Genomic DNA, 25,402 nt, shown 5'->3' on the forward strand with positions numbered 1-25,402 from the left:
TATTCCCCGAACTCTTACGGGACTTGGTAAGAATGTCTTCCACGAGTAATGAGTGTGTTGGGGTGGGACACTACGAATGTAGTGTGTGGAAATACAAGGTGAGAATGTGGGACTTGGCAAGAATGTCTTCCACGGGTAATGAGTGTGCTGGGGTGGGACACTACGAATGTAGTGTGTGGACATACAAGGTGAGAATGTTGGCCTCGCGGGAGGCGTGTGCGAGATAGTCCCTGCAGTCGCGCTATCTTCTGTGCCGTCGGTGGCTCAGATGGGCAGAGCGTCTGCCATGTAAGCAGGATATCCCGGGTTCGAGTCACGGTCGGGGCAAACATTTTCACTGTCCCCGTTGGTATATATCAACGCCCATTAGCAGCTGAAGGTATTAATATAATTCTAATAAATCTTTAAACGTCTTTGAAGTAAAACAAATTCTGTAAAATTTTGATTCATTAGTCACATCACGTATTCACAGAAGGGGGACTCACCAGGCCGCTCAGCAGGTAGTGGTAGGTGCGCTTGCCCAGCGTGACGTCACGAACATGGCTGACGACGATGTCCTTCGCCATCTCCGTCGGGCAGTCGAGGACGACGTACTTGTTCGCCCACCTGCAGCAGACATTCACCGCAGCAATGCATTAGCTGTCAGGAAAACTACAAAAATTAGTTTTCGTTAACGATGCTTGTAATATGAGATGAATACCGCGATACTTGTCTACTGGAAGAGAAAGTTTATATCTGTGATGATTAACTGTCTTCCGCCTCCGGCGTAGCGGCAATAAACTCTGCTGTCAAAGCTGACACGGTCTAGATGACGCTCTCAACGCACGCTACTTCACTGTGGAACGTGATATACAACGGCCAATACAAGAAACATTTTAGTGGTGGACTATAACCCACATCCAACACTACTTTTCTTTTGCAGCTCTGGTGGTAAAAGTCTAAAATCGCTATTTAGCGTGCCAGATTAGTAAGTGACAGCTCTTCTTGAGACCCATACAAGCCGCGATTCTACCGCTCCGACTGCACTTAAAAAATCTACTTCGACCACTACATCCGGAATTAACGGCACTTAGGAGATTCCACTTAACATTACAAGCGGTTCCTTCCAGTATCACCGGAAAAGTTGTCTGGATATTGTACTTAAGTACTACGAAAGTGAAATAGTTACAACAGAGCCGGCCGGAGTGGCCGTGCGATTCTAGGCGCTACAGTCTGGAAGCGAGCGACCGCTACGGTCGCAGGTTCGAATCCTGCCTCGGGCATGGATGTGTGTGATGTCCTTAGGTTAGTTAGGTTTAATTAGTTCTAAGTTCTAGGCGACTGATGACCTCGGAAGTTAAGTCGCATAGTGCTCAGAGCCATTTGAACCATTTGAAGATACAACAGAACAAGCAAATTATTTTCTGTAGAAACAGTGTAGGTAGTTTCCTCTTTAACAGACATAGACAGTTATCTTCTCTTAACCTACACGTTCTTCAGTTTTTCATTAACCTTGTAATGTAACAATGAATTAAGAATGTGCCTCGGCTAAATTGTACGACGTTCTCCAGTTTTCCAGTTTTCCAGTTTTCCAGTTAACCTTACAAACTAAAACTGATTTTATTAGATGCCAAGGCTAAATCAAGACACTCACCTTCAAAAATCGGATCAGTTCAAAAACTTAAAGTTCATTGCACGGATCATAGGACATTTTATAATGACGCTACGCACTGCGAGGTTCCGCAACTGTTGACTCGAATTTTCGGATATACAGTGACATGGCCCTCAACATACACAAATGTAATCTTGTTGTTGTTGTGGTCTTCAGTCCTGAGACTGGTTTGATGCAGCTCTCCATGCCACTCTATCCTGTGCAAGCTTCTTCATCTCCCAGTACCTACTGCAACCTACATCCTTCAGAATCTGCTTAGTGTATTCATCTCTTGGTCTCCCTCTACGATTTTTACCCTCCACGCTGCCCTCCAATACTAAACTGGTGACCCCTTGATGCCTGAGAACATGTCCTACCAACCGATCCCTTCTTCTAGTCAAGTTGTGCTACAAACTTCTCTTCTCCCCAATCCTATTCAATACTTCCTCATTAGGTATGTGATATACCCATCTAATCTTCAGCATTCTTCTGTAGCACCACATTTCGAAAGCTTCTATTCTCTTCTTGTCCAAACTATTTATTGTCCATGTTTCACTTCCACATATGGCTGTACTCCATACAAACACTTTCAGAAATGACTTCCTGGCACTTAAACCTATACTCGATGTTAACAAATTTCTCTTCTTCAGAAATGCTTTCCTTGCCATTGCCAGTCTACATTTTATATCCTCTCTACTTCGACCGTCATCAGTTATTTTGCTCCCCAAATATCAAAACTCCTTTACTACTTTAAGTGTCTCATTTCCTAATCTAATTCCCTCAGCAACACCCGACTTAATTCGACTACATTCCATTATCCTTGTTTTGCTTTTGTTGATGTTCATCTTATATCCATCCTCCTTTCAAGACACTATCCATTCCTTTCAACTACTCTTCCAAGTCCTTTGCTGTCTCTGGCAGAATTACAATGTCATCGGCGAACCTCAAAGATTTTATTTCTTCTCCATGGATTTTAATACCTACGCCAAATTTTTCTTTTGTTTCCTTCACTGCTTGCTCAATATTGAGATTGAATAACATCGGGGAGAGGCTACAACCCTGTCTCACTCCCTTCCCAACCACAGCTTCCCTTTCATGTCCCTCGACTCTTATAACTGCCATCTGGTTTCTGTACAAATTGTAAATAGCTTTTCGCTCCCTGTATTTTACCCCTGCCACCTTTAAAATTTGAAAGAGAGTATTCCAGTCAACATTGTCAAAAGCTTTCTCTAAGTCTACAAATGCTAGAAACGTAGGTTTCCCTTTCCTTAATCTGGCTTCTAAGATAAGTCGTAGGGTCAGTATTGCCTCACTTGTTCCAACATTTCTACGGAATCCAAACTGATCTTCCCCGAGGTCGGCTTCTACCAGTTTTTCCATTCGTCTGTAAAGAATTCGCGTTAGTGTTTTGCAGCCGTGACTTATTAAACTGATAGTTCGGTAAGTTTCTCATCTGTTAACACCTGCTTTCTTTGGGATTGGAATTATTATATTATATGGAATTATTATATGTAATGTATTGCCCTTAAGGGGCTCCGGAAAGGCTCAAAATCATGAAAAGTTCAATTTTTACTTTTTTGCGTTTTCTGAATCTGCAGACTATTACCTTTTAATAGATATATAACTTATTCAATTCCGAAGACTACAACTATTTTTAATTTTTTTTTGCAAAGTGTTCTACATGGGCGTGACCCACTGTGGCGCTGTTAAACTGCTGTCAAATGGTGTTATTATTAACGTCCGTGTTCACCAGGTACATTTTAGTGATGTGAGATAAAGTATGTGTTGTGGCTAACCTGTGATGGTTCAATATATATCGCTGGTGTGATTGTCGATTGTTTCATTATGTATTTACTCTGTCGTTATCTCGAAAATATTCGTAATTAATTCTGTTTCTTGAGTCTCTGTTTTGTTGAAGTATAATAATGAGTAAAAGTAAAATTATTAGAAATCCTCTGAAGGTTTTTAAGAAAAGGAGAAATGTTGGAAAGCCAAAGGTATGTGTTATTACTGTAAATAATAACATTCTAACGTGGTACGAGCGATGCTTGCTTTAGACAAGGAACGCCTTTGGGCTGTAGACAGGGCTGTAAAGAGTCTAGAAATACAAGCAAGAGTAAACAGGAGGAGGAACAAGAGGAAGCTGGAGGAGGAGTTTGCAGAGGATGAAGATAATCCATCCTATGGACCTGGAATGCACTAAAAAGTTAATCCAATCTTTGTCGCTCGATTCCCATAACTTTTATTTTCTCATACTAATTACATGTTTTCTAAGTATCTTCCAAACATATTTGTTTCAAACTTTCAGTAAATGTTACATAGTACCTTCTGCATAATTTAACACAGCCTTTTTCCAAAAAACTGTATATTTTTGATTACATAAATAAAAAATTGCAAAAAAATGTTGTGAATTTTCATTACAATTGAAAAAAATCATCTTTAATAACTGAACTAAAATTTTGTAAAATCCCTGTGTTAAGTTGTAGCCCATATTCCAATAAATAATCTGTAAAAAGTTCAACTTCCTACCGCAAATACTTTGTGAGGAAAGATGTAATTTATAAGCGTTATTTTAACATTGCAAGTATAGGGCGTACCGGAGCCCCTTAAATAGGCAATAAGATGAGTTATTGCACACGACTGCAGAAAAATCAGTGGAAATAGTAAAGTTCTTAAAAATTTGAGGATAGGTGTATGGAGTGATTTCAATTGGAAAGACCACATAAAACTAACCGGAGGAAAGACTGGTGCTAGGCTAGATTCATTGGGAGAATCCTCAGGATGCATGCTCCAAACACGAAGGAGATATCTTACTAAACCCTCCTTCGCCCGATACTTAATATTGGTCTTCTGTTTGGTAGTCTTAGTAGGTAGGTTTACTAAAGGAAATAGAGATGGAAAGAATAGTAGCAAATTGTGTCACCAGTTCTAGTAAGAACAACAAAAATGGCATGCTACAAGAGACATATGAAGTACCATTGTGTGGTTTACTTCTGAAATACATGTAAAGAACGTTCACAGATGAGCTAAGCAATAGTACACATTAGTTGTGAGGACCATAAAGGCGAAATTAGATTGATGTGTGTGTTACAGAATAGTTATTAGGGAAGGTCACGCAACATACTCTATTTGATCAAAAGTATCCGGACACCCCCCAAAAAATGTTTATCGTATCAGCAGCATTGTGCTGCCACTCACGGACTTCGAACGTGATCAGGTGATAGGGTGGCACTTATGTCATACGTCTGTACGCGAGATTTCCACACTCCTAAACATCCCTAGGTCCACTGTTTCTGATGTGATAGTGAAGTGGAAACGTAAAGGTACACGTACAGCACAAAAACCTACAGGCCGACCTCGTCTGTTGACTGACGGAGACCGCTAACAGTTGAAGAGGGTCGTAATGTGTAATTGGCAGACATCTATCCAGACGATCACGCAGGAATTTCAAACTGCATCATGATCCATTGTAAATTCTATAACATTTAGGCGGGAGCTGAGAAAACTTGGATTTCGTGGTCGAGGGGCTGCTCATAAGCCACACATCACGCCGGTAAATGCCAAACGACGCCTCGCTTGGTGTAGGAGCGTAAGCATTGGACGATTGAACAGTGGAAAAATATTGTGTGGAGTGACGAATCACGGTACACAATGTGACGATCCGATGGCAGGGTGTGAGCATGGCGAATGCCCGGTGAACCTCATCTGCCAGTGTGTGTAGTGTCAACAGTAAAATTCGGATGCGGTGGTATTATGGAGTGGGCTTGCACCCGTTGTTGTTTTGCGTCGCACTGTCACAGCACAGACTTACACTGATGTTTTAAACACCTTCTTGCTTCCTACTGTTGAAGAGCAATTTGGGGATGGCGATTGCATCTTTCAGCACGATAGAGCACCTGCTCATAATGTACGGCCTGTGGTGGAGTAGTTACACTACCATAGTATCCCTGTAATGGACTGGCCAGCACAGAGTCCTCACCACAACCTTTTAGAACACCTTTGGGATGTTTTGCGACGCCGACTTCGTTTCAGGCCTCACCGACCGACCTCGATACCTCTCCTCAGTGTAGCACTCCGTGAAGAATAGAAGAACATTTTTATTTTTACGGCATTTAGGCTGCTGGCATAATATGGTCCTAAAACAAAGTATAGTGCAGTAAATGAAAATATATAAAGGAAGCTAGACGGGATTATTCGCAAAAATCGATATTGTCGGTAGACTTGTTCATGGAATTTGCCCAAGTGGTGTTACGTTGCTGTTGTGTCTACAAAGGCGACACGGCACAAGAGGCGGCCCAGGCGACCAGACATCACCTGCACAACATATCTAGTGGAGCCAGAGCTTTGATTTTCGTGTACACACACAGATACGGAGAAGATCTAAATTTTCTTTCCGCCAACAATGACGTTTGCAGCCGGCCTTTTTCCGAGTGGGAACTGGGCGCTATATTGGCTGCGTCTGACAACACTGCCCAAGGACGAGACGTTACAGCACGTTTAAATATCCATATTTGACTTTCAGGGCATTCCTCCTTTTTTTTTCAGTTGCATTTGGTGTGAGGGGCAATAGCACTAGTCGTGGAAACCATCTGTCAACATTCTGCTCTTAAAACCGGACAAGAATAGCCTGCATCCATTTGGTCGCCCAGCCGTAGTAAGGGGTATGCTTTTAAAGGCTAATGGATGTTGTAAAATTAAATTAGGCGATGTTAAGGGAATTAGATCTAGAAATGAGAAGCTCAACGTGGTAGATGAGTTTGCTGTTTGGATAACAGTAGACATCATAACGATTTAAAGTTCAGACCGGCAACAGCAAAACAGGTCTCTCGATAGAGGTATGTTAACTTCATATGCAAACTGAAGTTTTTCTGAAAGCATTTATTTGAAGTGTGGCCTAATATGTAAGTGAATCGTGGAAGACAAACAGTACTATAGAGAAGTTTTTGAAATGAGGAGCTACAGAATAACACTCAAGATTAGATGGGATAACTAATGAAGAAAAACGCGGACAAAAGAAATTATTGACACGTCTTTACAGGAGAAAATACGCTGATAATACAATTCTTAAATCATCAAGAAATAGTGATCTGTGTGTTTTGTGTATGTGTGTTTGTGTGTATGTGTGTGTGGGAGGGGAGGGGGATATGGGGGTGTTTGGGAAGGGAAACGGGGAGATAAAATTCTATAGAAAAATCGAAGTTTTGTTTACGCTGAGAAGGTTCAGACGTATGTAGGATGCAGTAGTTAAACAGACATAAATATACTTGCAGCAGATAGACTAGCTACGAGAGCTACATTAAAATAGTCTTCGAACTGAGTTATATATTCTATTTATTTTATTTCTATGTGAAGGTGTTAATTTATTTAACCTGTCACATTGGGGCTATCAGGTGCTTTCTTACGTGCAGCCAATCATTCTGTTAATTTTCGTTATACTCACTACGATAAGTATAAGTTAAATCAAATATGCAATATTATTAAATATTTAGTATTTAGTATACTGCATGAAGCGAAAAAAATTAACGCAATCTACACTCGTTCATGAATACAACAGAGACAAGTTACAGCTCGATAGTTTTGTAATGTGAAGAGTAGCAGCAATGGTCGTAAGGGAAGGATGGAAGAAAGGGGGAAAAGAGGTACTTTGCAAAACACAACCTATAAAGTTAGAGGAAAATAAGTTGATGTGACTGACGGAGAAATGGGAAGAGCAAGAAGCGCAGATGGGAAAAGACTGAAGCGTTAGGCTTACTGTTTGACAAAACTCAAAGTAGTCATTCGCCTTACGTTTTGGGGAGCTGTTATGAGTGTGTCAGGAGGAAGTGTTCCAGGTGCGTCTTAGAAGCAACGGGTCATTTAGTTGTGTTCAGAGTGCAGAGCAGATTCTTCCAGAGGCGAACAGCAGCAACAGAGTAGGTGTTTCTGAATGCTTTTGTTTTATGGATAGGCACAGCTAAGGTTGTCGGTAAGTACAACCCTGTGCTTCGATTATCGGTCCGTGCACGACAGTGCAGGGTACCAGTATGTTCTCGAGAGCGGCACTCGAAAATTCCATTTTTCAGTGGATCATATCCCGGGTTTTACTGATCACAGAGATAAGGGATCAACAGTTTTGGATAGCCCTTGGTCTAGCGATCGATGTACACTTATCTGGAGAAAAGTCATGCTCTAGCTAGTAAATGATCAAATTTCAAACATTACACATTTCCGCTAGCCCAGGCAAACTGAACATATCGGTTGGTTCTTATGCATTAGGTGTGGTCTAGGCTGCACGTTAGGTGGCCTGAGCGCCATTTTTTCGTGAGCTATTCCTGAGATTACCTCGAAAAACAATGATTTTTGGTGCCAAAAACACTATTTGTGATGATGGCCAGTGTTACAATTTCTATTCACGGCAAACTGTCGAAATTTTTACCTGTTGTTCTTAAGATGATGTTCTCGGCGACTTTGAAACTTTTGTCGATGTCATTATCCGTTATCGAGATCCAGTTGTTCAAAATATGCACGTAAAATGTGCACATAATATCCGGTCTGAGGGTAAATGTATTTTTCACTGACGTAGTGAAAACATGGCAAGGCTAATAGAGTCATCGCAAGCATTCTGAGGCCACGAAACTATGTTTTGAATCAGCATTTTTTCACCAACAAAAGTTCTTTTTTGGAAATTTCTGGTAAATTCCTATGGGACCAAACTGCTGGGATCATCGGTCCCTAGGCTTCCACATTACTCAGTCTAACTTAAACTAATTACGCTAAGCACAACACACACACACACACACACACACACACACACACACACACACACACACACACACACACACTCATGCCCGAGGGAGGACTCGAACCTCCAACGGGGGGAGCCGCGCGAACCGTTGCAACACGCCTGAGACAAAGCGGCTATCCCGCGCGGCAAAATGTGTATAAGGCGCTGTCGCTCTATAACGAATGCGTCACGACTATAAACATTTGCAAAAAGTGACACTGTACTGATAAAAAATGGGCTAAAGATGGTCTTAACATGCCTGAAAAGAACTTAAAATGACTGCTACAAATTATGTAAACCTGGAAAACTGCAAACTCAATAAAATATTTCTAATAATAATTTTATTCTTTTAAGAGACAAATATTGAGCCAGGGGTTTTGAGTGTATTACGTACGATGAACAAAATGTCCAGAAAAATGCAAAGCAAATGGTTTTGTGTTACCTCCAGCATACTTACGTGTTGTTTATGTGTGTCAAATTACAAAAAGTCAAAACTCTACTGACAAAAAGAATATCTTTTATATAAGCACCAAAACCTGCTGTATTAAGGAGAAGGAAGGAACCGTCGGAAAAGTGCTCCTGTCGGAGCACAAAACAGCAAACATATTTCCCGATAAAGGACACTGACAGAAAAGTGGGGAACCAGCTGCCTCAGTCTTCATGCCGTGATTATCACAAAAACTTTTGGGATGCGAACACATTCGTGTTTTTTTTTTCTGAAAGAATAGAGCAGAGAAACAGTGACGGTGGAAGAGGGAGAAGACAGCGTTAGTTAGCGAGAGAGAGAAAGAGAGAGGGGGCAGTGATGGTGGGAGAGAGGAAGTGGCAGTGCAAGAGAGACATGGATGAAGACAAAAGCAGTGGTACAGTGGTAGCCAAAGAGAGAGGAGATGTTGATGGTCACTAAGAGACAGTGCCAGTAAAACACAAAGAGAAATGGAGGGACACAGAAGCAGTGGAAGCAAACTGAGGAAGAAACAGTGGAAAAGAAAAATACAGGTGACTGGAGACCATACATAGGCTGGACCCTCCCAAGCTGGCGAACTTTAACATATAGGTATTGGGATGGGCACTGTTTTGACCAAAATTTTAAACACATGGATATAGGGGAAAAAATTAGGAACCCCACAATGTTTCACCTGACGAGTTATGGTGGACACAGTGTCAGTGTGCAAGAAAGACAAAAGGAGACAGTAACAGCGAGGGAAGACAGTGGCAACGGGTGAAAAAGGAGACAGTGGGAGAGAGACATATATAGACTGTGGCAGAGAGATAGAGATGCTGAGTGTGAAAGATTAACGAACTACAAAGAGAGAGACTGAGTAAAATGATTTAGAAAGTGCTGTGTTAAGAGTGGCAATTTGTTCGCACTTGAAAAATTTTGGTGAGGAAGGCGGAACGAGGATTGAGGTAGCTGGTTGACCACTTTTCTGTCAGAGACTGATAAAGAGGAACGATTTCGCCTGTTTTGTGCTTCGACAGGAGCATTTTTCTGCTGGTACTTACATGGTCAGGAAGTTAGTCTCAGATGGAAGATATTGGGGTACGTGTGCATTAAGGAACTGAAGAAGTAAACATAGCATGCGGTATTCGTGTAACTTGTCTGGCCGCAACCAACGTAACTAGGCGTATACAGAACTGACACGGTCATATAGACGGATTTTGCAGATACAGTGCACACGACAATTCATAATTAGTTCCAATCGTCCAACATTCCCACTACACATGCCGTATTGGATTACACCGCAAAATTCGAGGTTCGGATTGCACAAGTTTACGTTTCACATGATTCGCAAATATGTTACGAAATTTTTTAAGTGCCGAGAAGCCTGTGGAAGTATTTTGCATATGGCGACACTATTTTCTGCTCATTTCAGATGCTCACGAAGTTACAATTAAGTTTCCCACCGCTATTGGTAAGGTATCAAGAATACCGTAGAGACGAATAGGGGACAATTGTTCTCGAAATTCACAACTTATTAACTTCTGATGAGATACTAAAATTATATTCGATTTTTTCATACTTCATTAAGTCCCAGGTTTTGCTCGTGTCTTACCACTGAAGACAGATCATAATTTCTGTGGGCGATCGCAGCCCCGGTCTCTTCAGGTGTACCACTGAAGTAAAGCACGAAATCGCCACCATAGAAATGATATTTGCTGGAGGACAAAACCGTCGAGATATCATTGACGTGTTAGGTCAACGACAGTGGGCCGTGGACTGACCCTTGCGGTATCCCTGAGAGAATTTGCTTCCAGGACAACTTTCCAGTCTCAACACACAACACGTTGCTGTCTGTCTTTCAAGTATCTTTCAAGCCTCTTACTATATGACAATTTTAGCTGGAGCATTTATCTGAGCAGACTGTCAGAGACGGTACTAAAAATGGCTATAAGCACTATGGGACTTAACATCTATGGTCATCAGTCCCCTAGAACTTAGAACTACTTAAACCTAGCTAACCTAAGGACAGCACACAACACCCAGCCATCACGAGGCAGAGAAAATCCCTGACCCCACCGGGAATCGAACCCGGGAACCCGGGCGTGGGAAGCGAGAACGCTACCGCACGACCACGAGATGCGGGCTGAGAGAGACGGTACTATCAAATCTTTTGCTGAAGGCAAGTACCACCAATATTGGAGCGTCACGGTTGTGCATGGCACATTTCAGGTAATCAGTTACCTCACTTAATTCAGAGATCCTACTATGGTGTTTACGAAACCCAGACTAATGTTTGTTAAAACATGTTAAATTTTCGTAAATATTCAGTAACATGTTCGCGAACAACATATTCCAGGGGTTTCGATACAGGAGATAAGATGCTGATTGAACGGTATCCAAGGTAATTGGGATATTCGTTGTGAGCGATATGTAGTGGTTAGTTATGTAGTACAAAGATTCTTATGCACGATAGTTCTCTTCAGCATGGGGTTTGAATGATACAGAGAAAGATTCACGTCGCCAGCTGCGGGCTGAAAGACGTTCTGACTTTGCGTTCTCGACATGCACGCTACGAAGATCGTAACACAGAACTGCGGGCGTCTTTTCGCTGCATAAAAAGGAAAGAGCGTGCCTGATTTGGAAATTGTGAGGACATTCATTTACGCTGTTTTGCAACTTTCTGTATTCCTCCTAGCGTTCCGGTTTCAGAAATTGCCTTGTCTGTGAGGAGTATCATTTGACGTAAGTCAGTTGTTAGCCAAGGAACAGAAATTTTTTTCTTACACGGATCGTACGAGTAAAAACGTGTTCGACGTAAAGAGCTATGAGATCGTCATTAAGTCCATGAAATTTTCCATTAATTGTGGGCGCACAGATTACTTGGTGCCAAAGGATTTGTGCGCAATCAGTTGGTAGATCGTCACTGTCTACCTGTTTCATATTCCCATACGTTTTGTAACGCAATTTCAGCTTTGGTGCAGTGAGGGATAGTGGTTCATATTGGTACTAAAATGAATGAAATTCCGGCTGATAGGAAGTTACTGAGCTGATTTTTGGATGCGTATAGACAATACCAGTTAAGCACATTTTTGTCTTCGTATACTTATTTCAAAGAGCATCAGTTCCACCTCTTTTTCTTCGTTAGGGATCAAAATGCTCTGACGGTGAAAGAATATTCTGCCGTACTTGTAACAACTGATGTAGTTAAAGCGATCTTTACCAGTTTTGTCGCCTATGGAAACAGTTCACCGACATGCATATCTGAGGGAAAATAGGAGCACTCAGTCTTTCATACTTCCAACAGAATGACTTTTAAATAACATGTTTCGCGGTCAAAGTCATCGTTATGAAATTCTGTTACATAACTGCAAGAGTCATAGCAGCTTCATAAACTGTATCTTCCAAATAATGAACCACAATATCTAAAACCTCAAAATAAATGATCTGGTAACAATCACAGGGGCTGGCAAAAGCATAGGGTTGAGCGTCAACAAGTTTACGACAAATCATTAGAACATCTGGACGATTCAGACCTTCAACATCAAAGTTTTTCGTCAGTTCCAAGCAGGAGCTCCACATTTCTTCGAAAATTTCAGCGGTTCGAAATAACTTCACAACATATCGGGCATTACTGACGTTGTCCAGGCTTCTTGGAGCTGTAGAGAGGAATTTAGCAGATAAAATTCAAAAATTTCAACTGGCTGTAAAATTTCAATAAGAAGTATAATGACAAACATAAATTCAAAAGAACACAAAAAATATAAGAAACCTTTACCTTTAGCACCCGTATTCGATTTTTCGAAATCGAGTTCTTCGAGAAACAAAATTCAATGTTCTTATTTCTGGAAAGCTGTTTCCAACACGTGTCAGGGCAAGTCAGGGCAAAAAGAGAGCTAGAGGCCTAGCCAGGTTACAGAGACTCAGATATTGCTAGTCGCTTGGGGGACTCGCATAAAAAATTGTTCCTTTCTTCCACAACTATAAAATAGTCTCAAATCATGGCCTACTTTACATTGTCTCTTGGGGCACAACTTTCAAGGAATGGGCCAAACAGTGAAAATGCGGAACTCTCGAAACAATTTCTCAGATTTTTGGTTGCAACTCAGGAAAGCGCCCGCCATATTTGCCACCCGACAGTAGCAACACCGCTGCGTTACTTGATGTCTAGAGAAAAACGAGTGTAAAGACCAGTAGTAGAATAATTTAACTCTGGCACACTGTTGATATCAAATTAATTATGTAAATTAATTAATTGACCAATTAATTACCCCCACACCTCGATAACGTCATGGGTTTTCCCTGACGGTCTGTATTGTACAGGATGGGTGAGAAGTCACTATATCCCTATAACTAACGTTGCCAACCGTCTCGATATATCGTGACCGTCACGTTATGGACCTTCTTGTCCTGACATGCCGACAAAACCCAATTTTGCCCAAATTTTACAAACTACTGTTGCGAGGTTGGCTCAGATACTGAAAAAAACAACATCCGTAAGCGCAACATGTAAATACAGCCTCGGTTATTTTAGTTTAGTTATGTCAACAAGATTACATGGACAAGGACATACTACAGATGGCGTAGCATGTTGTGTTTCCTGTATCGACAATGCAAACACCTTCAACATCTAGCGCCATCATTCCAGAAAATGCCAGACCTCTCTAGTAGTACGGGGCTGGGAATTATTTGAGCAGCGCCACGCGAAAGAATCAGGCAGTTCCCACCTCGACAGCGATCTGATAAGAAGATTCTTTCTAAACGTAGTACAACCAACGAGTCCATGTCAGTAATTTCTGAAGTTTTTGCTTCCGGTATGCAGGGGGTGAAGTGTATGATGACGTGAACGTCGATGGCTAAGTGTTTTGGCGACTGTTTACCATCTAACAAACTTATCATAGCTTACGAAAATGCTTAAGGATGGGAAGAGAAAGCGTCACTTTCGGATGATTACACAAGAGCGGTCTTTTGTCAAGAAAGGACGACCGTATCAGGAAGCGTTGTATGAGACTTGTAGCTGTTTCATCTCAGTAACTCACGGAGGTAAGGCAGATGTGAGGCATCATTTCTACAAAGAATTATACAAGCAGATTCGCTGTACCATCGACATCAAAGCCTATTTCTACATTCATGATGAAAGAAGATACCGAGGAAGAATAGCTAGTTGTTGCTGCAGAACTAACAACAGTCTATGAAGATGTCGTGCATCATCTGTCCTTCAGTTCTCTTGACGGGTATCGTAAAACTGAATGCCACAATGTATCCTGAGGCTAAAGTCGGCGCAAAGCAGTCTACAGCCAGGACCAAAGCTAGAGCGATCGTTAAAAATAGCTTCGCACAACACTCCGTGTCCGATTACATAAACCAGTTGCAAGAAGTTTCATTTTTCGGTATAGGCACCGACGCATCGAGCCAAAAGGGTGAAAAGATGTTTCCTTTAGTTGTTCAATACTTTACTGAAACTTACGGAAGCCAAGAGAAGTTGATGAAGTTTGATTCGCTGCGTAACAGGACATCGGAGACAACTTCAAAGCCTTGTCTAGACACTTCAAGACAACTGCAGATTCTATTGGATAAATTAATCGCTTTTGTGTGAGCAATACCAATACAACTTCGGAAGGCTCCATCGACGCGAGCAGCGGAATGTGTTTCATGAAATTAAAGAAGAACTAGGAAAAAATGTAGAAGGAATTGAATGCCCTGTTAATATTCTCTACAATACTTTATCAAGCGCTTTAACTGTCGACATTGAAATAATGGCCAAGAAAATATTTTAATTATTTTTCATTATACCCAATAAGCGACAGAGAAGCTGAAAGAATTTTGCTTATTCGTTTATGTCAATATTCAGACTCTTCTATCTCACTCAAAAACAATATGGCTGTCGTTAATGCCCGCAGTTGAGAGAATTCTTAAGCTTTGGATTACATGCAAGCAAGAGTTTGAAACCGAAGTCAGGCCACTTCAAATAATTTCACACTTTTTCAGTAGTCCAACCAGTGAAACTTACTTCGTGTCCTGCAGTCAAATTTGGTTCTCTTTGGAAACAATATAAAAGTCACCGAGAAGAATAAAGTCTCAATAACTGTAATAAGAAATACGACGTGTGAATGAAAGGAAGATTTCTAGTTTTATTGGCATGCAAACCAAGATGAATTTGAACAAATTAAAGAATGATAATTCTAACCAAGAAATAATTAATCTGATTTCGAAATTTGAGGAAGAGACCATGGCTTTCTATACCATTACATCTAAATACTTAGAGGAAAAGGCTTTTTCTTTTAATAAATATAAATTATTTGGTTGGGTGACGCTTTCTGAAAGTCCAAATTGGACAATTATATACCAGAATAAAAACTGAGTGAATATTTCAGTTTGAAAATGTTTCCAGGAATACATGTATGTCTCTTAAAAACTTTTCAAAAACTAAGCGTGACTCGGAAGAATGGAAATATAAACACTCAGTTTAAGAAAGGTGGGATTACTTTGTTAAGGAAACCAATAATTCTGAACGCAACTGCCAGCCGCTAAAATAATTAGAGTGTTTGCTTTCTATTCCCATACATAACGCCACTGTGTAAAGACGTAAGTAGGCTGTTTAGGTTTTTATATTGGTAACGCCACGTAGCGCTCTGTATGAAAATCACTGGCTGTGCTGTGTGCGGTCTGTGGCTAGTTTGCATTGTTGTCTGCCATTTGAAGATTTTGTTCCAGTGTGTCTAACTTTTGAAGATTTTGTCCCATTTGTTTCTGATTTTGTTCAAGTGTTGTGTCTAACTTTTGTTGCCTTTGTCCCATTTGTTGCATTAGCTGTAATAACAGTGCACTGGTGTCTGAAACATGTTCCTCAGTGCTATTCGGCAGTGCATTTGAACCGGCAATATTCGCATTTTGAAAAGCAGAAAATGTGTCTTGATTTATTTGAGAAAACGGTGAGGACGCAAAACCTGAATCTACAGTATTTGCAAGATTGTGTCCTGTCATTTTGGAATCCTGAGGCGAGCTGTTGCCGACCGATCGATCGATAATGCTTCCCTGTTCACTAACTGTTTCACTGCCCACACCATTATTTGCAGCCCGCTCCATTTCCCTATGCACAATTACCAAATTACTACTTTGAACATTAGTTAATTCATTACATGGTGGCGCTAACACACTGCTTTCGTCTTCACTGTCATTTCTCAGTTTACTTTGGAGCCTAGTATTACGTTTTTCACACGCCATTATTGTCACAATATTTCACACGACAACACAGAAAAACACAATTTGAAGAGCAAAAATAAGAGAACACATTAACATAGCACTGAAAATAATATCTAGTTAATTGCAAGCGCAGCTGCGTAATACTTGGTGCAAATTTACATGCGTGCCACACCTGTATTACTGTACAACAATGAAAGACTGCAACTACAAAGGAGATTCTCTCTACAATTACGCACTAGCAATAAACAAAATCTACACTAATTACACAAACTACAAGAAAAAATCAGAAGATTCCAGTGAGGTATCCTCGGCTAAGGGTCGACATATGAAACGTCCCCTTAGAACAATTATACATGACTGTGTTTAAACTGACACACAATATTTTTTAGCGCAACGCAATCTGACTTTCAAAATTCCCTACAAAAGAATGGCCCTGACTAACATTAACCTATATCTTTCACAAATCACTTACCTCAGCCGGCCACAGTGGCCGTGCGGCTCTAGGCGCTACAGTCTGGAACCGCGCGACTGCTACGGTCGCAGGTTCGAATCCTGCCTGGGGCATGGATGTGTGTGATGTCCTTAGGTTAGTTAGGTTTAATTAGTTCTAAGTTCTAGGCGACTGATGACCTCAGAAGTTAAGTCGCATAGTGCTCAGAACCATTTGAACCATTTTGAACTTACCTCACCAAAAAATCTTCGTTACTCGAACTACTGCAATACAGCGAGCGCCACTACTGCCAGCTAAATAAAAGATTCAAACTACTGAAGGCACTAACTACTAATAGGCATAGTTAGCAAATAAAAGATTTTGATAGAGAACAAACAATGTATTTACCTCAATAGTGTTCAAAAGTCATAATGTATATAGCAGTTCATTACATCCAGTCTTACAAATTTCAAAACTCCGCCATCTCTCTCCCCACATCCACCACTGCTGGCGGCTCGCCTCCAACTGCACAACGCTACGTGCTGTTCACATCCAGCTGCCCAACACTACAATGGCAGACAACAATGCAAACTAGCCACAGACTGCACACAGCACAGCCAGTGATTTTCATACAGAGCGCTACGTGGCGTTACCAATATAAAAACCTAAACAGCCTACTTACAAAGAGTATATTCGAATCCTGCCTCGGGCATGGATGTGTGTGACGTCCTTAGGCTAGTTAGGTTTAAGTAGTTCTAAGTCTAGGGGACTGGTGACCTCAGATGTTAAGTCCCATAGTGATTAGAGACATTTTGATTTTTTTTTTTTTTTTTTTTTTTTTTTTTGTGAAAGAGTATATTCGCTGATGTCGGCCCAGTGGACTGATGGAAGAAATCGACTGCTGACAGGGACTGTGGGTTCAGTCTTACAGTGCCAGTATAAGTACAAACTGTCTCGAATGGAGTTCTATAGATTCATAAGAGGAAAAAAAAAACACTTACTGGGAAAGGCGAAATCTTCCGAAGAATATCGCTTACCAACTACTTCTGCCGCAGCCAAGTTCCGTGTAATTGAGTTCTAAATAAAGTATAATTATGTTAAATAAATTTTGTACTTCACTTCTACACGCCCATCTCATAGCGCCCCGGCGGGATCCCAGCTAGATACGGCAACCCTATTTGCGCAGCGTGTGTCACGGCGACATCGACACTTTGACGGGATCGCTGTAACGTTCTCTGTGGGCGCGAGGAGCGCAGGCGAATCAAACTGCGCCGCGTTTTTACTGATGCAAACCAGAGCCGGCGACAACACAAAGGGAATGGGTAACCAGCGCCGCCGCTGAATATTTCGGACGTGTCGCTGCGACTCGCTGATTATGGCCGGCGGGCTGGCGGGAGGCGTTTCAAACAGGGCCTTCTTTCTCTTTGATAATGAATCGCAATTAAGCCGCGTGTGCCCGCCCGCCACTGTTCAGATATTAGCGTGCCGCCGTGGGTTCTGAATAGCGTGCGCGCGGGCTCGAGGTTCTGTTCTGCAGCGACGCGACGGCCCGCGGCGCAGAAAGAGACATTAGTCTGTCGCTCTCCAAACACACGAATATCAGGACTGTCGCCCTATTTCTGGAGAAGACTAGGGCAGAGGCATAACCCCTCGCCACAGCCACAGCAACCGAAGCAGTAGACTCCGCGCCAGATATATGAAAGCTTCGCGACAGTTAGAATGGAACTGCTGAGTGGCTACTGCGCATGCGCAAAGAGGTACTGGTCAGCGTTAATACGTTTGGCTGCCTTCGGCTTCCCACGTACGTCCGTTGTGCGTTTTTCCGTGTTTGTACTAGACTTGGCCACTGTTTCTATGTTTCGATATAGTGTATCGATACCTGGAACTGTTTCAGTGTTTCGGAACGGCTATGGTTCACTGTAACGTAACAGTGGTGTTTCATTCCGCTCTTGTCTCGGATCTCGAGCCAGACACAGAAACTGTATCGTTGTTTCAAAATAAGACTGTTTCAGTCCACCTGCGCCTGGAACGGACTAATTGTATCGAAACAGTGATGTTTCATTCCGCTCTGTGCCGGACGAGATTCGGGCTCGGCACAGGTACTGAAACACAACACACCACTTCATGAAACACTTTCAAGAGTGTCGAAATCTTTTGACAAGCAATAGCATGAAGCTCTAGATATCCGAAAATAAAGCTTCGTTTCTAGCTGACTGTCCTATTCCAAAATGGCGTAACATCTGCTTTATAAACACTAACCAAACAATAAAACAACGCATACTATTCGCATTCAAAATAATAAATATGTGAAAATCATTCAGTTAAATTACACTTTTTTTATAACATACGCTTCTCTGTTCATGTACAGTAATCATATTAAGAAACGCAAGTAAGACTACAACATTTTAAATTAAAAAAAGGCGTAGAGTGATAGTTATTAGACATGTATATAAATTTGATGTAGGTATAATTGCAAGCAATCTGTTTGACATATCACTGATAGTGTAATGGTGAACGGGAAGCATCGTAAATTCATAGTAACGGTTCGAAACACCTTGAAAAACAATTTTTTTCTGTTATATTTTGTTATTTATTCGAATTATTTGGCGTTATTTGTGAGTCTATAGTCACTGCGTCTATTATCCACAATGATTCCCTTTGTGTGCATGGAAATTAGCAGGATGGGTATATTAGCCATACTAATGGAATGTGGGAATCCCAGTAGCATATCTGTTGTTTCTGCAGTTTGCTCCCACCTCCAGTTCCGTTCGTGGTGGTTCTTCTGTCTTCACCTAAGGCTTTCCTCAGCCAATTGAAAAGTATGAAAGTCACATGACACAAAAGCAGCGCATTTGCTGCAGGAAATACGAAACTGCAAAGACGCCTAAGTGATAGTTTCATACTTTCTGCGATATGATTAGCGCTCTCGCACCTCGTTTGTGTTTATATGGACATACTTATACAGTAGACATTCAAGATGATAAAATGTGTAGGTTTATTAGATTACTAAACAAACTGTTTCAGTGTTTCGAAGCACCGTATCGAAACATTACATTGTACTGTTTCATTTGTTTCGAAACATTTACGTGTTTCAGTTTGCCCATCTCTAGTTTGTACTAACTATAGTTCAATTCTTATATCTTGGCGGTTCGCGCATGCCCGCCCAGATGCGGGAGATTCCTGCGTTGCCAGTTGTACGCGCCAAGAGAAGCAGCGCCATAGTATAGTTCGAAAACTTACGTTTAGGAGGGAGCGCGCAGTTTATGAAGTAAAGCCACCACGGCCCATTAACCCTTTCGCTGCTACAGAGACGTGCTCCCCGCATTCCGCGCTGTGCGCGATTTTGTCATCACTGCACTGCTCGCATGGTGTTTCGACTGCTTTGACACACTTTATCATTCGATTTCACGAAAACTATTTGGCCCATATATTTGATTTTTACACATCTTCTTGACTGATATCTTCCCCCCATTAATGACTTAATTTTGTTTCGATGTTCAATGCAGTTTTTGTGCAGCATTAGATGTAGTAAACCATTGCACGAAATTTTGAAGAGTTTGCAGAGGTAAAAGTCCATAGGGTATACTTTCCGTGTGGTCGATTTTAGTTGCCACTAGAAATTTCAAAATTACATTCAAACGAATAAAATTCATGCAGTAAAACACTTCGAAATTGTTTTTAAATAAAGGAAATATTAAGCATCAAACAAGGTTTGAACTCAAAACCTTTCACTTAGCAGCCATACACTATAACCATTAAGCTAACGCAGCTCGTCATTCAATGAATCTCCTGGAGGACTTTAAAATATCACGCAAAATACCGACACACACTGTTGGTACGACTATGAATTACTCACGTTTCATCGAAGTACAATAGGAAATAAACAATTACCGCTGTTCTTTATTGCGAAAAGGCGGTTAGTGAGAATGATACAAACACCTTTCCTTGCTATCGCCTGAATTAGGAGGCTTATTGCTTGTTTGGTTTAATTAATTAATAGAATATGAAGCAACTGGTATAAAGAATGCTTTTTCCAAACTTTCTATAAAAGAAAGTCTGCTATCAAGACATTTCTTTCTTTCAATTACTTTATTTATGACTGAACGTTTCTAAAACTGGAGACACTCGTCTGTGCTCTGCACTGCAGTCAAGCTCTGGCAACGTCGTTCTCTGTTCATTCGCTGACTGTGTTTTGTGTAGAGATGGGGGATCCGCTCTTGAACTAATTCATAGAGTTGAATCTTTCAAAGGAGTGAACAATCAGTGATTCAGAAAAAAAGAACGGTAGCTCCAAACGTTTCCCATGGCAGAGAGAGAGAGAGAGAGAGAGAGAGAGAGAGAGACGGAGCATATCAGCAGCGCCTCTGCTGGTCAGAGCACAGTGCACGCCACACAACACAACCAGCGCCGGCCTCTGCCCTGCTTCTACTTTGGCTGCCTGCATTGTGCAGTGCCCCATTGGATTTTGTGTTTCACATATGCCGTGCTGTCTCTGTGCGTCGTCTGCCGTGTGCAGTGTCTGGCGCAGCTTAACTTCGCATCGCACTCTGTCGGCGATCGTTTCAGTCGCACGTCCTGCCCTCTGGGCAGTTGATGCGAGCAACAGGACAGAGAGCCACCTAGCGGATAACATAGGAACTACTTGCAAAAACCTGCTCGCAAGGGAATGGACGATTTGTCTCGGAGCGGGTGAGTTCACCGCTCCCCCCACCCTCAGAACTCGCCCGCTCAACGCTCACCCCACTGTCTCGACTCTAGCCAGAGCGTTGAGCAAAGCGACTCAGGTGTCACTCTGGTCTCTGCGGTCTCAGCTCATGCAGTAATACAGCTCGCGGCTCGACCTGCTCGACTCAGCGCCTCTGCATCGGAGTTCGTCCCCACTGGATATTGTTCTTCGTAGTAATACCGCTATGTATATTACATTATTATGTTATGTATACATCAATTGTTTTTATTTTATTTTTATTTGTTTAAACTGATTAGATTAGGTTCTTGATGACTCCTCTTACTATAGGATTTTTATTATGGACACTCGAATTTATGCTTTAATTACGAGAGAACCGATAAACATATCGCAAAATGTGATACACCAATATTTTCCTTGTTTTATTCTGCGTAAGGCTATATGCAGCACTTTCGTTTTATAGTCAAATTTATATATTTTTTTTCTTATTCTGGTATGGATTTTGCGATTTTAGGCGTCTTCGGAAGGAAACGTTCACTTTAAAAATATATGGCTTGCGATGTATTTGTATGAGGTTAATGAAATTTTAATACATTATAGCCAAATATATTGTTAATGTAAATCTCAAGTTACAACATTTTCCGATCACCCAAAAAACCACGATAGTGCAAAATAAATCAATAATCAAAAACTTTGTCATATCGTGGAAATTTCAATAAACAATACAAAATTCTTACTCATTATCTGTGTTACTTCAAAATAGGATCAAATAAGATCAAAATACAGGTATAGTACTGGAATAAACCAAGTTTAAAGGGCAATGTGCCTTCCATTTATTTTCTATTGCAAATGAGTGGTGAGTCATGAAAAAGAGCTAATTCATTTCAGGGAGTGAACAGTTCTGATCCAATCTCTGAAAAGAACAGTTTTGCCCATCTCTAGTTTTGTGACGACAGATGCGCAGAACGAACCTAAACTCGGCCGCCATCGTAAATGACGCGCACTTTAGCACACTATGACTTCAGACTGAAATAATGACGCCTATTAGTACCTCAAAACTGAAAGGTAGAAAACTGGAAAGTCACTCTCGGGAGATTGTAGTCAAAGTTTTAATGTTTACGGAAGACAAGTCCACTTGGTGGAGAAACATTCGGGTGCACCAAGTTCAACTGATAGCCCTAGTGGCCCCAGTAGGAATGAGAAAAACCGAGTGGTTAAAACCGATACCGGTATTTTAGTTCTGAATAACCGGTATTATTCGGTATTTTTTGTTTTTGGCTATAAAGGGTGGTTTTATTTTTTATCAGTATCTGGGTAAAAAACCGAAATATTAATTAGGCATATCGGCAGTTCTAAAATTTTTCGTTTCTAAATAAATCTTTTTTAAAGAACAAGTAATTTTTACCTGTAAAATTTACATTGCCTTGAAATATTGCGTTATTATAGAAAATTGGAAAAGCGATGAGTGCTATTTTCATAACAACGCCGACCGAATCGAACAACAAACACATGGCATAAGATTTGATACACCATTTCTGGGACAATAATATACTTGTTGCTATGTGGCGTGGCCTATCAGATGGTAAGCGTGTATGTGGCAGGGTGCAAGACTAGCTCCATCTGGTCTGCAGGCTGGTTTCTAAATGTCGTCGTTGGAGATCAGTTGTACTACAGAAGTGCGTCATCCCTGCTTTGGAAGTATTTTTCGATACGCCGTGTCAATGAAGTAAAGTGCCGCATTTTCTTTAAAACGGGGGGAACCACAGCCAACTTATGAATAATATAAGGAGCCCATTCATAGTTTACAATAAAAATAGAACGCAGCTGATTTGCTGCTTGTGTCTTCATAACATGCATCTATCTGCTTGTAGCCCTGACAGACAAATTAACACTAAAAATCGAGCTTTTAAACCTCAGTTTTCAACCTTTAGCACTCACTACCCGTAAAGTTCAAATAGTTGTACGATCCCCGCTTACAACATGATTTTTCAACCAAGTTTCAAAAAATTCAAATCAGTAGGAATATATTGATGATCTTATTGCAGGAGTCGACTTTTCTAGAAAATCTGCGAATAGCAACGGGAGATTACCACAAACACGTGAACCAGCAAAATTAAGAAAAATGTTAGACAGAAAAGTCCGTCCGAACAGGCCTTGGAGGTCCCAACTGTACCGACCGCCGGCGTGTCATCCTAAAGTTACGTTGTGCAAGACGCGACAGTTGGCTGCGACTGCGACGCTGCCCCCTCCTCTTTTCCCACCCTGGCAGACGGCGGCACGGCCGCAAGACGACTGGAGTCGTCGCCGTTTCCCAAGCTGCGGCCGGCGGCGGCGGATTCAAATACATAAGAAAAATAAGAATTCCGATTTTCTTGCTGTAAAAAATACTGTATGTTAATGCAACAAAGTTACATCGGCTCCCAGAGTTAGTTTTTCGATACAGATTCTCCTTTTACTTTAAAAAATTGAAAAGTATCTCTTCCGGTTTTGCGTGTTTTTTTCGCTGTATATTACTTCTCTATCAATTGTGAGGAAAGTAAAAGGCACAAAAAATTGATGTTTGCGTATCTTACAGTTCCACATCACAGCTTGATAATGAGGTGTCTATTTTTCCGATATTCGTCACAGTTAACCTACTGCATAAAATTTGAATTGTGTACAGTGAAAAATGTGGTCGCTGGCTACTTTACGTATGGTTTACGCTAGGTCATACATCGTTGCCGATGAAAAGAAGCTAACATATTGAAATTATTTTTAAAGTTGAGATCAGAATGATATCGAACTTCGTTACCGAGATTTGGGCTCATATATCTCCGGGAGCGTCGCGACTAGCCGCCAGTTCTATCGACGCGCAACGAGAATCGTGTGGTCATCACACGATAGAGAATGCATTTCTTTTGTTTCGCTGACACATTTGGACCTAATGAAACCATTTTATGTCATATTTCTCCGGTATGAGTTACTAATATTTCTCCATATGCTCTTGACAATTTCATTTAAAATGCCACGAAATGTAGGTTTCTTAAACCCAAGTGATCAAGCAGAACCCATTTTCGTGGTTTTGCTGAGGCATCTGAACCTGTTCCAAGCTTTCTTTCTCGTTTATTTCTCTGATACGAGTCCCGAATATTCCTCCATCTGTTTTTGCACATTTCACCTAAAATTCCAATGAAAGATAAGTTTATTAACAATAACCGCACGCTTGCGTCATTGCATTGTTTCAAGTTCCTGACAACAAGATAGGGTTACACCTTAAACATCTCTAGAATTTTCATTCTGAACGTCTACAGTATACACTGGCAGAAATGTGGAAGAAATAATGTCCGTGCTTGTTCACAAAATTTCCCCAAATTATACTTGTCAGTTTCTCCCATGCAGAAACTTTTGGAACAAGCTAAGGCAACTTTCATAGCCGACTGAGTCTTTATTCCCATCCAAATGAACTTCCATATTCTTATATTCTGACAGCATACATCGTTATGGATGACATGAACATTTAATCTTGCCAAGCTGCACTCAAAAGATGACTCCAGGATTTACAAAAGACGAATTTCAATTGTGAACTGTGTCAGACCAGAAGGGCCTTGTAAAACAGTAGTGCACTTTTGGCACAATTTTTTTGAGCACCATCTTCTACCAATGAATTGAAGCGAATGTGACAAATTACTTATTGCAGCATACTGTTTGCGCAATCTGTTGAGAAACGCCTTCCTCAAAAACGAGCATCTATTGATTACAGAAAGCTGTACAACAATCAGGTGGTGGTTTTTCACAACTAGAAGGTATCATCAAGACACCAATCTACCGTTTACTTTCAAAGTGAAGGTATTGTAAAATGTAACTTTCTCGTTGTTCTTTAGATTGTTCATTTTATAATGTACTTGACGTTTTCAATTTTTATCGTCACAAAAAAGAGTAATGCGAAAATTGACCTTCAAGTTCATTTTCATCATTCTAATTCTACATCTGCATGGATTATACTGATTTTCATAACAGGCCTGAAAAATTTGCATTAATGGGAAAATATTATATATTTCACTCACCTGCCAGTTTCAACTGTGCACCAATTTCTTCGCAAATTCTGTCTCTGAACATAGTGTCTCTATATTTAGGGTTCTTCAAATCGTAAAGGCAAGGATGTCGCGAGACCAGCTCACAGAGCATCACATCCTGTGGGTGGCTCATTTCAGTTTTCCTTGACTGGCTCGACATCTTTCTGGCAGCCGTACGTCTTTGTGTCGTGCGACTCC

At 41.1% G+C, this 25,402-nt stretch overlaps 1 protein-coding gene across 1 annotated transcript in view; it reads right to left on the reverse strand.

Annotated features, from left to right (window-relative positions):
* LOC126187999 (glutamate receptor 1-like) overlaps positions 1–25,402 on the reverse strand; it is a 1,505,209-nt gene that overhangs the window by 362,862 nt on the left and 1,116,945 nt on the right. Inside the window, exon 6 of the mRNA XM_049929408.1 lies at positions 486–606. Within this exon, the coding sequence (XP_049785365.1) occupies positions 486–606 (121 nt within the window). The remainder of the gene's footprint in view (positions 1–485; positions 607–25,402) is intronic.

This window comes from Schistocerca cancellata, chromosome 5 (genome assembly GCF_023864275.1).
Source record: "Schistocerca cancellata isolate TAMUIC-IGC-003103 chromosome 5, iqSchCanc2.1, whole genome shotgun sequence".
Lineage (NCBI taxonomy): Eukaryota > Metazoa > Arthropoda > Insecta > Orthoptera > Acrididae > Schistocerca > Schistocerca cancellata.